The 13,897-nt window shown below is 33.2% G+C and overlaps 1 protein-coding gene across 1 annotated transcript in view; it reads right to left on the bottom strand.

Moving 5' to 3' along the window:
* Positions 1-4,532: 4,532 nt before the first annotated feature.
* Positions 4,533-13,897, bottom strand: part of LOC107734577 (retinol dehydrogenase 14-like) — a 31,992-nt gene continuing 22,627 nt past the window's right edge. Inside the window, exon 4 of the mRNA XM_016546573.1 lies at positions 4,533-5,324. Coding sequence (XP_016402059.1) covers positions 5,126-5,324 — 199 coding nt within the window. The 3' untranslated portion in view covers positions 4,533-5,125. The remainder of the gene's footprint in view (positions 5,325-13,897) is intronic.

Here is a 13,897-nt window from a genome sequence, read left to right on the forward strand (position 1 = left end):
GTCATGATTAGAACGTTATTTAAAGGTTACAAAAACGCTTCTTAAAACGTTCTGCTAACTTTATTTTCGCCCAAAATATAATGTCATTTAAACGTTTATTTTTTTAATATTCTACGAACGTTAAAATGTCCAGTTTTCTCGTCATGATTAGAACGTTATTTAAAGGTTACAAAAATGTTTCTTACAGCGTTCTGCTAACTTTATTTTCGCCCAAAATATTACGTTATTTAAACGTTTATTTTAAATTTTCTACGAACGTTAAAATTTCCAGTTTTCTTGTCATGATTAGAACATTATTTAAAGGTTACACAAATGTTTCTTACAATGTTCTGCTATCTTTATTTTCGCCCAAAATATAACGTTATTTAAACGTTTTTTTTAAATATTCTACGAACGTTAAAATTTCCGGTTTTCTTGTCATGATTAGAATGTTATTTAAAGGTTACAAAAATGTTTCTTACAATGTTCTGCTAACTTTATTTTCGCCCAAAATATAACGTTATTTAAACGTTTTTTTTTTATATTCTACGAACGTTAAAATTTCCAGTTTTCATGTCATGATTAGAATGTTATTTAAAGGTTACAAAAATGTTTCTTGCAATGTTCTGCTAACTTTATTTTCGCCCAAAATATAACGTTATTTAAACGTTTTTTTTTAATATTCTACGAACGTTAAAATTTCCAGTTTTCATGTCATGATTAGAACATTATTTAAAGGTTACAAAAACGCTTCTTAAAATGTTCTGCTAACTTTATTTTCGCCCAAAATAAAATGTAATTTAAACGTTTATTTTTTAAATATTCTACGAACGTTAAAATGTCCAGTTTTCTTGTCATGATTAGAACGTTATTTAAAGGTTACAAAAACGTTTCGTACAACGTTCTGCTAACTTTATTTTCGCCCAAAATATAATGTTATTTAAATGTTTATTTTTAATATTCTATGACCATTAAAATTTAAAATTTCTTGTGATTATAACGTTATTTGAAGGTTACAAAAACGTTCCTTAAATGTTCAGTACAAATAACATCATCTCAACATTATGAGCACGTATACAAAATATTAACAAAGTTATAAGAACGTTCCATAAACATTACTTTAATAACATTTTGTCCTAACATTTAAATAACATTTAAAAAACGTTAGTGAAAGTTGTAAGAATAGCAACGTTTGGAACATTCAACAGAGAACAGACTTAAAGAAACAGGACATGATTTTATTATTATTATTATTGCAAATGTTGATAGGGAATATTCAGACAGGATGATTGAGGCTTCACTTTTTCATCACAGAGAAAAAAACTAGTGTTGGTATATTTACCAGTTATTGCATGTGAATCGGCTCAGAGAAAGAGGCTCATGGGTAATCATAACTTCATAAACAACAAACGAATCAAAGCACATCTGTAAGAAAAACACTGAACATGTTCAGAATCACAGTGGCAACCGAAACTAGTTTATGCCATAATCATGAATATTATAATTCAGTGATGATGCATAACTCTTAAAAAACAAAATGTGCTGAATCTCATATTTGTTCGCTTTGGTAAAATATTCCAGAAAGTCACATATGGATTCATAAAATTATGCTTCAGAATATTTGATGCTTAAACACTGAACAGTTAGATTTCATACTATATGCTATTTGTTGGCAAGAAAATGGTGACAATAAAAACGACAAATTTCAATCACATAAAGTCTTTCTTCCATTCTGCCTGAACTCACATTTTAATGAGTAAATGTCAAGTTTTTAAAATGTACAGGTGAATCTCACAAAAAAATATATATTAAGGAGTCGGACACATTTAACCTCAAACTCAAATGAAAAAAAGAAACATAAAAAATAGAATTATTTGAGACATTAGTTTCATGACATTTCCCTCAGAACACTGATGTAATGCAAAATAAATTAAATAAAAAGTAACTTCTATTCATAAAATACGTTTTGTTTTTTTTTAAAGACCAAATACTATCATGATTTTTAAACGCATAACAATCCAGGAGAGTGTCATGAAATTGTCACAATGTATATATAAAAAAAAAGTTTCTTTATTTTTCTTTTCTTTTTTGATTGTTATTATGGATTGCGAGATTCACATGTACAGTGTCACACTGTCACCTGCATTCAAAATGATACTTGCTAAAGTGCATTTCATATGCAAGATCATCAGTCATAAAAGCATTTAGCAAATCTCTTATTTTTTACAGTGCAAGTTTTCTTCTGAAACATGAAGATAAACCATCATCTGTGATCCAGCACGTGAAGAAACGAACGCATGTGAACACGACACTGACATCAGAGTACAGAACATTAATAACACCTACAGTAATCAATATCACACAGCAGACCTGAATCAAAGAACAAAACCTTCATACAACACAGAAGATGCAATGTTGTTATTATTTCAGGCAGATTTATGAATGAATATTCAGAGTCAGTCATTCCAAGATTCACCTGATTTTTTTCAGTTTCTTAGATTTTCATACAAACGTTGACAGTGAGACACGAGAAACTCTTTTGGGTTTGTGTTTGAGGGACAGTCAATCATTCCTTTCAGTATAATTTTGCATTTCGCACCAATAAACGCGAGTGTGATATAATAAAAATCCTTTGGATATGTGCTTGTCATACTGAATCACACTTCTGCGTTTCAGAAATAAATGGAGCATTTGTTCAGACATCATGGATTGTTTGAGAGTGGCAATCATCATCAATAAATCCATCTCAGTCGCTCGTTTACAGTGTTATATTCATACGTTTAAATGAAATCACAGCTTTCTTTCTTTAAATATGAAGGTAAAATGAGCTCTTCTTTACAAGAGTTCTGAACATGAAAATATGAATGTGTTCATAAAATGATGTAGTGTATTACAGTGGCTTATAGAATGAATCGCTCAGACTCTGAATCCTGTTGAAGTCAATGCAAATCAAGTGCAAATTATATTGTTTTAATGCATCGAGTTGCTGCTGTTTGAGAGCCAAAAAAATCGCATTTATGAACTATATACACTTGGTGGAATATTTGATCACCTAGTTATCAGTGTTAATAAATGTAACTATTGATTGAACATCGGTGTATTTGATCATATTGCTGTTCATGTTGTTTTAAAAAAGCACCACAGTAAACGTATACATGAAACGCTGTTTTCGAACCATTTTAACCATAACGATAGACAGCTAACAAAAGACGTTCCAACAACGTTTTGCCAACATTCCCATTAAATTATGAAAACGTTATTTCTGAGTGATTTTTAAATGTGAAAACGTCAAGATTTTTTTGCATTAAGAACGTTTATTTTTGGTTATGTGAACGTTAGAGCAACATTCCATTCGATCATTTAGAAAACGTTACATGGGAACGTTCTCTTAACATTTAAAACACCCATTTTTATAATATTTAAGGAACGTTTTTTTCTTCTTCGTTTTGCGAACATTAGAGGAACATTCCGTTTATCATTTTGAAAACGTGAAAACATTACATTTAAATGTTCTCTCAATGTTTAAAACACTTAATTTTTATATTTAAATAACTTTTTTTCTTGGTTTTGCATTACATTGTTTCATTTTGAAAACATTATGAGTGTGTTACATTTGAATTGTTTCTAAATGTTTAAAACACATTTTTATAAAGAACGTTTCCTGGTTTTGTGAACGTTCCATTTTATCATTTTGAAATCATTATGAAAACGTTATTTTTTAATGTTTTTTAAACATTGATAATATTCTTTTTTAATGTATTCAGAATGTTTCTTAGTTATGCAAACGTTAGAGAAACATTCCATTCTATCATTTAGAAAACGTTATGAGAACGTTACATGGGAATGTTCTCTTAACATTTAAAACACCCATTTTTATAATATTTAAGGAACGTTTTTTTTTCTTCGTTTTGCGAACATTAGAGAAACATTACATTGTTTCATTTTGAAAACGTTATGGGAGTGTTACATTTGAATTGTTTCTAAATGTTTAAAACACATTTTTATAAAGAATGTTTCTTGGTTTTGTGAACGTTCCATTTTATCATTTTGAAATCATTATGAAAACGATATTTCTGTATGTTATTTAAACATTGATAATATTCTGTTATGAGAACGTTACATTTAAGTGTTCTCTAAAGGTTTTAAACCCATTTTTATGTTTCTTCTCGGTTATGCAAATGTTAGAGGAACGTTACATTCTATCATTTTCAAAAACATATGAGAATGTTACATTTAAATGTTCTCTCTTTTTTTATAGTAAAAGGACATTTTTTTTCCTTGGGTTTGCAAACGTTAGAGGAACGTTCCATTTGATCATTTTGAAACCGTTATGAAAATATTACTTCTGAATGTTTCTAAACGTTCAAAACCAGTTTTTTTTTCTTTGTTTATGTATTAAGAACATTTCTTCTTAGTTATGCGAACGTTAGAGGAACATTCCATGTTATCATTTTGAAAACGCTATGAAAACCTTCGGTTCTTGTTACTGATGAATGTTATAACTTCCTTCAACATTATGAGAACATATATTAAAAACATTATCAGGACGTTCCATAAACATTATTTTAAGAATGTCTGTCCTGACATTTACATAACTTTTAAAGAACGTTATGGGAACGTTCTCTGTTAGCTGGAGATGCAGTTACTACTTTTTGATGAACAATTACAAAGACAGACATTATTTACTGGAAATAACGTGCACTGATGAATCATTCACAATAAGAGCATGTTTATAAGGATATGAGTCCGTCATGTTGACTTTCAAGAAGGTAAAATGAGCGTGTGTTATTGGTTAATAATGCAGAGCGGGAGCTCAAGCAAACGCAGCAGAGGTTTGTGTGAAGAGAGTAAACTTCAGCAGCACTTACAGACCAGAACTGAGCAAATCTGCGGGAGATTTCGGAGGAAAGGATCTGTTTTTTAAACCGTCTGGAAGGTCACATGACAGAAACGCTCACAGTATGAGAAGGACGTTCACAGTGATCCTTCATCAGCGCCAAGCCCTTCAGAAGAACCATAAATAATAGGACAGGAGCTACATGACTCTTCACAGATTTCCTCCGTCGGTCACAGTTCTCCGGTATGAGATTGTCAATCGTTTATTTGCGCTGCATCCGATCGACGTCCGCCTTCAGTTCCGCTGATGTTAGTCCAGTTTACGACTAACTCGAGGAACGCCGTTAAACAACGAGTGAGTCCTGGAGGCCCAGCAGATCGCAGGTGTTTCTCCAGAGTCCAGCCTGAAGATCTTCATCGTGAGACGCTGCTGAGGATCGGACCGCTGACCTGCACACACATAACATCCACCAACTCCTTCCAGATCCAGAGAAACCTTCAGCTGGAGTCTGGAGATCAAACACAACACACATCTCAGTCTCATTCTGCATCAGGACTCTTTACCCCATCTGATGATCATAATAATAATAATAATAATAATAATAATAGTGCATTAGCTCTTTATTATAATAGAATTATTATTAATAATAATAATAAATTAGCCCTTTATAATAATAATAATAATAATAATAATAATAATAATATTAATAATAATAATATGCATCTGCTGCTTCAAACTCAGTATACATGATTACGTTTGGGAGGATTTTAACAGGAGCACATGAACAATAAAAGCAATATTCAGTATGCATCACACAGAAGCTGCTCCTGTTAAAAATAAAGCGTGAGCTGGCCTACTTCTGACTCACACCAATCATCATCTCTTATTAAACAGACGCCAGGACAGATGAAGGACAAAGACTAAGAATCACTTCGGCTTCGAGAAACCAAACGGCACATGATGGTGAAGTTTCACACGCTTCACTTGAACATGTTTCAGTGACACTCATGCTTCATTATTCCACATTATTATGTACAGCACTACATGCAAGAGCAGCGCTTCTGAATTTCACACATATTCATATCTGCTAAATGAACGTTCAGATGCACACAGTTTTAAATGGTTAGAAATAGACGCATGTCTTACTCTTCAGAGTTTTGAACTGACAGCGTGATTCATTAGCAGTGTTATTTTAGTATCATTCAGATACTTTTAATTCATATTGTTACGACCTGCGTTTCTTGTATTTGCCGTGTTGTGTGTGTGTGTGTGTGTGTGTGTGTACGTGTTATTTCTCCTCCCTCTTTCATTCTGTCTGCTCTCTGATAGGATGTCCGCTGATGGGGTGTACGATCGCCATTGGTGGTTGAGACGAGGCGTGGCGTTTATAAGGACACCGCCGGCATTCAGCGGGGAGCTCATTGTTGGTTCGGACGCGATTGGGTTGAGAGCCCCTGGATCCCTCCTCCGGCCGATGATCAAATGTGTATTCTCAAGTGGAGTGTAAAATATGTTGATCACGTTTATTCGTTTTCAACTTTGTGTGTTAAGATCGTAGAGCAAAAGGGTGTCCTGCCGTTTTGTTTTACTTATCTTGTTTGGGCTCTGTTTTGTGTTAGGCAGTTAGGGAAGTAAGCTGTATTTTTATTTCGTTATTCGATTAGGTTATTTATCTCTTTTTTCCTTTCTAGATTTGTTTTGTTTGTTATTTTGGCCTTTGGGACATCCTGGAGAGATGCTCTTTATTTCACTTGTTTTAAAATAAATCTAATCCTTTAATCTGACTACCATCGTGGATGTGTTTGATTATCGACCGGAGTGATTCATACTTGGGATTCCATTACCACAACCCAGATTTATTATGCCCTGTTAAGAACTATATTTTTACTACCCCTAGACGCGGGGCGTAATAATTGGGGGCTCGTCCAATTCTATTCTGATTTTGAAATTCGTTCAGTGCTAATTAGAAGGTTCGTGGCTCTGCTGGTGAGTACAATTTATATTTTGTATTTTGACTGGCAGTTTTATTCATGGGGGGTGGGGAAGTGTAAGGTTGTTTCATACGGAGTTTAGCATAGAAGCGTTTAAGCAGGCTCCTTCGCATGAGCTCTTGGAGTCGTGTCGAAAGTCTGATTTGTATTTGGTCGCCAATTTCTATGATGTTCCGGTTATAAAAACTGCTAAGAAGAAGGTTGTACGAGACGTAATTGAGGCGGCATTAATACAGCGGGGTATTTTAGAGTCTAGATCAAACATTGGGGTAGGGATAAATGCGGCGACGGGAGATGAAGTTAACACTGAAGCTCCAGAGTCCGATCCTACGTTGCGTTCACTTAGCAGCGTCAACTCTGAGGATTTGAGGTTGGCTATTCAGTTAAAGCAGTTAGATCTAGAGATTAAACGTCAGGAACATACTACTCAACTTCTGCGTTTTAGGCAATGCGAGTTAGAGACGCAAGCTGGCAGTCATTCATTGGGTCTAGTGAAAACTCACATGCCACCTTCTGCACCTTCTTCTTATGTTGGTACCTCTCCGCCTTCTGCGCTTTTGTCTGGGACCCCTAATTTAGATGATTTTGATGTTGGTCGTCATCTTACTTTGGTGCCCGCGTTTCGGGATAATGAGGTGGACTCGTACTTTGGCTCGTTTGAGCGTATAGCCACTGCGTTGCGCTGGCCGAGAGAGGCTTGGCCTCTCATGATACAGTGCAAACTAACTGGAAAAGCCCAGGAGATGTGTTCCACTCTGTCTGTTAGTGACAGCTTGGATTATGATAAATTGAAAAATGCTGTGTTAAAGGCTTATGAACTAGTGCCAGAAGCGTACAGGCAAAAGTTTCGCTCACATGTTAAAGTTATCAGTCAAACTTATGTGGAGTACGCTCGGGAGAAAAGCGTGCTTTTTGATAGATGGTGTAGCTCCAGCAGAGTCGCTAACTTGGAACAACTTCGTGAATTGATTTTGATTGAGGATTTTAAAAACTCGTTGCCGGACAAAATTGTTGTTTATTTGAACGGAAAGAAAGTTTCGACCATTGCTGAGGCTGCCGTTTGTGCAGATGAGTTTACTTTGACTCACAAAACTCCGTTCGTTGCACGTCGTGAAACATACTCTGTTACGCCTTTGGAGAAGGGCGTTAAAATTTCGGAATCACCTAAGCCCGTGATACCCGTTGAAGCTCGTGAGTGTTTTTATTGCCACGAACTTGGCCATTTGATTGCGATGTGTCCTTCCTTAAAAAAAAAGAATAAAGGGAAGACAACTAAAAGTGTCGGTTTTGTCCAGAAGGTTGGTGGCCAACTTGGTTCGGATATTGATGTAGCGTATAATCCTTTTGTGTGTCAGGGAATGATTTCTCTTAGTGGGTCTGAGGAAGGTTTGGTTCCTGTAACCATGTTGCGTGATACAGGAGCTAATCAATCGTTCGTGTTAGCTAGGGTGCTGCCGTTTTCTGAGAAGAGTTATTGTGGTTCTGATGTTTTTATCCAAGGGATTGAATTGGGTGTGTTGAAGGTACCATTGCATAATGTGTACATTCGATCCGGGTTGGTAACAAGCTTTGTAAAGTTGGCAGTACGTCACGAGTTGCCTGTAAGTGGTGTTGCATTAATTGTAGGTAACGACTTAGCCGGGGAAAAGGTACTTCCAATCCCCGAAGTTATTGAAAATCCTGTGTTTGATTCTGTTACTTCCAGTGAGTTAGCATCAGAATTTCCTTCGGTGTTTACTGCGTGTGTAGTTACACGTGCGCAAACGCGTAAGTTTGGTGATTCGATTGATCTTTCGGATACATTCATGGCCACCGAGGGTAAAGCGAAAGCTGAGAGTTCTGTGGTATCGTCTGAGTTGCCCGATCCTGAAGCGCTGTCTATGAGTAGTGGTGCTGAAATGGATTTGGCGGAGTTGCCGCTGTCCGCTGACAAGGTGCTGATTTCTGCTGAACAGAGGAAAGACCCTTCTTTATTGTGCTGCAGGAAAAGGGCGGTAACTTTAACGGACATTGAGTGTAAATTAGTGGGATATTTTTGGGACAGTGATGTGTTGAAGAGAAAGTGGACTCCAGCAAGGTCAGATGGCTTGGGTTGGGATACGGTTTACCAACTTGTAGTACCTAAATGTTTACGCAGCCAGGTTTTGAGTGTAGCTCATGATAATGTTGCTGGCCATTTGGGAATTACTAAAACGTATTCTAGGGTCTTGGAGAATTTAAACCCTCACTTGGTACATTTCTCTGACCCTCAGCGAACTGACATCATTAAGCTGATTAATTCTTCTTTGAGATTGTTTTCAGATGTCCCCACTCGTACTCAAGTTTTGGAACATGATATTAATGTAGGTGACCATTCACCCATTAAACAAAGTGCCTACAGAGTGAACCCCGTCAAACGTAAAATCATGGAAGCTGAGGTAAAGTACCTTGTTGAGAATGGACTCGCAGTACCGAGTTCTAGCGCCTGGAGCTCACCATGTTTATTGGTTCCGAAATCTGACGGCACACAGCGATTTTGCACGGATTACCGGAAAGTAAATGCCGTGACGAAACCAGATTCGTTTCCCCTCCCGCTTATGGAGGATTGCATTGATAAGGTAGGCTCTGCGCGCTTCGTCACAAAGTTAGATCTGTTAAAGGGATACTGGCAAGTTCCCTTGACGGAGCGTGCGGCCGAAATATCTGCCTTTGTTACGCCGGATGATTTCTTGAACTACAGGGTGATGGCGTTCGGATTGCGCAACGCTCCAGCTACCTTTCAGCGCTTGATGAATATAGTGCTAAAGGGGGTTCATAGCTGTAAGGCTTACTTGGATGACATCGTTGTTTATTCGAATACATGGGATGAACATCTGAAAACTTTGAGTATTGTGTTTGATCGTTTGCTAAAGGCATCTCTCACACTTAATTTACTTAAATGTGAGTTTGGTAAGGCAACTGTTACCTACCTGGGGAAACAGGTGGGACAGGGTCACGTTCGACCTGTTGCCTTAAAAGTGCAAGCTATTGTAGAGTTTGCAGTGCCCCGTACGAAACGTGATCTTAGAAGATTCTTAGGAATGACTGGTTATTACCGGGGATACACTTTTTGTCCAGGATTTTTACCTGGAAATTCGTTACAAGAAAGGCAAAGATAATGTACTTGCTGATGCTCTATCACGGTCGTTCAATTCTGAGTAAATCTACTATATGTAGATTCTTTGTGTCCGGGGGTGTTACGACCTGCGTTTCTTGTATTTGCCGTGTTGTGTGTGTGTGTGTGTGTGTGTGTGCGTGTTCTTTCTCCTCCCTCTCTCATTCTGTCTGCTCTCTGATAGGATGTCCGCTGATGGGGGTATGATCGCTATTGGTGGTTGAGACGAGGCGTGGCCTTTATAAGGACGCCGCCGGCATTCAGCGGGGAGCTCATTGTTGGTTCGGACGCGATTGGGTTGAGAGCCCCTGGATCCCTCCTCCGGCCGATGATCAAATGTGTATTCTCAAGTGGAGTGTAAAATCTGTTGATCACGTTTATTCGTTTTCAACTTTGTGTGTTAAGATCGCAGAGCAAAAGGGTGTCCTGCCGTTTTGTTTTACTTATCTCTGTTTTGTGTTAGGCAGTTAGGGAAGTAAACAGTATTTCTATTTTGTTATTCGATTAGGTTATTTATCTCTTTTTTCCTTTCTAGATTTGTTTTGTTTGTTATTTTGGCCTTTGGGACATCCTGGAGAGATGCTCTTTATTTCACTTGTTTTAAAATAAATCTAATCCTTTAATCTGACTAACATCGTGGATGTGTTTGATTATCGACCGGAGTGATTCGTACTTGGGATTCCATTACCACAACCCAGATTTATTATGCCCTGTTAAGAACTATATTTTTACTACCCCTAGACGCGGGGCGTAATAATATTCTTAATTAATATTAATGAATATATTTTTTATATAAATATTTTTAATATTAATTAATATTTTTTGTTTTTTATTTATTAAAATTTTTTATATTTTATTAATATTTTGTATTAGTTTTTATTTTTAAATGTTCTGTTTTAATTGTAATTTTAGTTAAAGGTTTAGTACTTTTTTTGTGTTATGTTTTATTAAAAGTTTTTTTGCATTCTTTTAAATATGTCTATTTTTATTTTAGTTTTAGTTGTTTTATTGTAAGTGAAGTAAATGAAAATTAGAAATGTTTCCCTGGCAAATAGCTGATTAAAAAGTAAGTTTTTTTATTTTATGTTTTTATTTTATTTGTGTTAAAGTTCATTTTATTTCAAGTAACAATATTTTTCATGGTTTTAGTTAACTTTAGTTAACTAAGTATTTTTATTATTTGATTTAAATACAAAAAATAAACATTGCATTACGACTGAATTTTTAGCTTATTATTATTATTATTATTATTATTATTATACAAATAAGTTTAGTGGGTGCATTTCATAAATTGGGAATTTAAAAAAAATGTAAATAAAGTGGGATTATTTATTTTATGATTTTTATAATTATTTTAATATTTCGTTTATATAATATTTTATTTTAATATTTAATGATGCTTTAAAATGTGCATAAGCATTACAGTAATGAGAATTGTAATGGTGAAAACATGTAAAAGTACTTAAATAAAGTAGAAAAAACCCTAAACGGTCCCAAAAAATGATTATATCAAAATGCAACATTTTATTTCCTAGAATTTTAAGGTGAAACTTGATCTCTATTTTTTATTAATCCAACAAAAAGTACTGCACAAGACACTAATAAACAGAGAAAAACCCATGTTACTAATACAGTATTTTCAATGAATGTCTCAGATTTATTTATGTTTTTATTGTCTGTTTAAGCTTGACAGGATACAGTAAAGCTACAGTAAAGCTACAGTAAAGACGTCTGTAGATGTGATTAACGCTCGGAGGGCAAACGCTTCCCAAAGGTCGTTTGTTAAATGATTAATCACACAATAGAAATGCCTCTATGATGAATGAACACACGGAGATGACTGGAGAAATGAACTGGTCACATGTTTCTCAGTGCGTCTCTGTTGGAACATGAAGGCGGTTCTGAGGAGCTTGACTCCCCGAGGGCTTCACGCACAAACATCCCGTTTAATTAAATCAAGAGCATGACGAGCTTTTGTGTGACCGCTGGAATCAATACACTATCTATTGATTTAGAAACTTCAGGCATCCATAATCTCATAACTCACTGCATGAATCACAGCAAACCTGTCACGATCAGTCATATTTCACATCACAATCAGTCACAAAGACAAGAAAGCACGTGTTCTTAAGGGAAAATATTTAATAAACATTATTATTATTTGTATAATGTCTGTATATATGTTTATGTTAATCTAATAATTTAAGTTTTTCATCAGGGTTATTATTAACTAAAACTAAAAACAAAACAAAAATAATTTAAAAAACATTCTCATTAAAAAAATTTAATTATAATGAAATTAAAATAAAAACAGAAAGTAAAATATAAAATAAAATCTAAATTAAAATATTAACAAAAAACATATAAATAATAAAATAAAATATTAAAAACTGAAAAAATTTCTTGGGTTGGAGTACTAAACTTAAAAAATGAAATTATACTGAAATTATACTGAAATTAAAATAAAAACAGAAAGTAAAATATAAAATAAAATCTAAATTAAAATATTAACAAAAAAAACATATAAATAATAAAATATTAAAAACTTAAATTTATTTTATTTTCAGGTTGGAGTACTAACCTTAAAAAATGAAATTATACTGAAATTAAAATAAAAACAGAAAGTATAATATAAAATAAAATATAAATTAAAATATTAACAAAAAACATTCTCATTACTTGAAATAAAATAAAATATTAAAAACAATTAATTTATTTTATTTCTCAGGTTGGAGTGCTAAACTTAAACTAAATGAAAAAACTAAAAACTACAACTCACTAAAAACTAAATAGAAATAGAAATATGACAATAAACTAATAAAAATTACAAAAACACACAACAAAATTATTAAAATTTAACTAAAATTCAAATGAAAACAAAATATATATAGCTGTCAGGGTAACATTTGTTTTGTTTAGATTAACTTTAACTTTAACTTTACTAGAACAACTAAAAACTAAAACAGACATATACAGACATATAAAAAAAACTAATAAAAATGACAAAACACAACAAATGTACTAAAATTGAAACTAATAATTTATAAAAATTAAATAATGAAATTATACCGAAATTAAAATAAAAACAGAAAATATAATATAAAATAACATTTAAATTAAAATATTAACAAAAACTATAATAGTACATTATACTAAATAAAAAAACAAAACATTCTCATTACTTGAAATAAAATAAAATATATAAAAAACTTACATTTATTTTATTTCTCAGGTTGGAGTACTAAAATTAAACCAAATAAAAAACTAAAAACTACAACTCACTAAAAACTAAATAGAAATATAAAAATGATACAATAAACTGATAAAAATTACAAAAACACACAACAAAATTATTAAAAGTTTAACTAAAATTAAAATGAAAACAAAATATAAAATTATCTAATATTAAAATTAATGTTAATCTAATATTTACAAAACTATAATAATATAGTACTGACAAAAAAAACACTGTTTTTCATCTAATATTTATATTTTATCATAAATATATGTTAAATTTGAGTAATTTTGTTGTGTTTTTGTCATTTTCATTGGTTTAAAATATTTTTTATTCATTTTTATTTTAGTACATCAAGATACAGTAAATGAAAATAAGAAAACTAGCTGAAATAAGTTTGCATTTTTAAAATATTTTATCTTATTTCAGTTCACATCTATTTGAAGTAACGGTAATGTTTTTTGATGTTTTTGATTTTAGTTTTAATTAACTATAACAACACTGAGATGCATATAAAGCACAGTATATTAAGTTGAAGAGATATTACATCCAGCTTCATCTGCATACATACAGTACACTCACATAAAGATATATATATATATATATATATATATATATATAACTTTTGGCAGCTGTTACAGAAACATTTTTACAATGAATATTCTGATTTGACCTTGAGATGAGATAGCTTCGATATTTGACCACTATTTATGATAATACTT

The sequence above is a fragment of the Sinocyclocheilus rhinocerous genome, unplaced genomic scaffold (assembly GCF_001515625.1).
Source record: "Sinocyclocheilus rhinocerous isolate Xijiao unplaced genomic scaffold, SAMN03320098_v1.1 scaffold1516, whole genome shotgun sequence".
NCBI lineage: Eukaryota > Metazoa > Chordata > Actinopteri > Cypriniformes > Cyprinidae > Sinocyclocheilus > Sinocyclocheilus rhinocerous.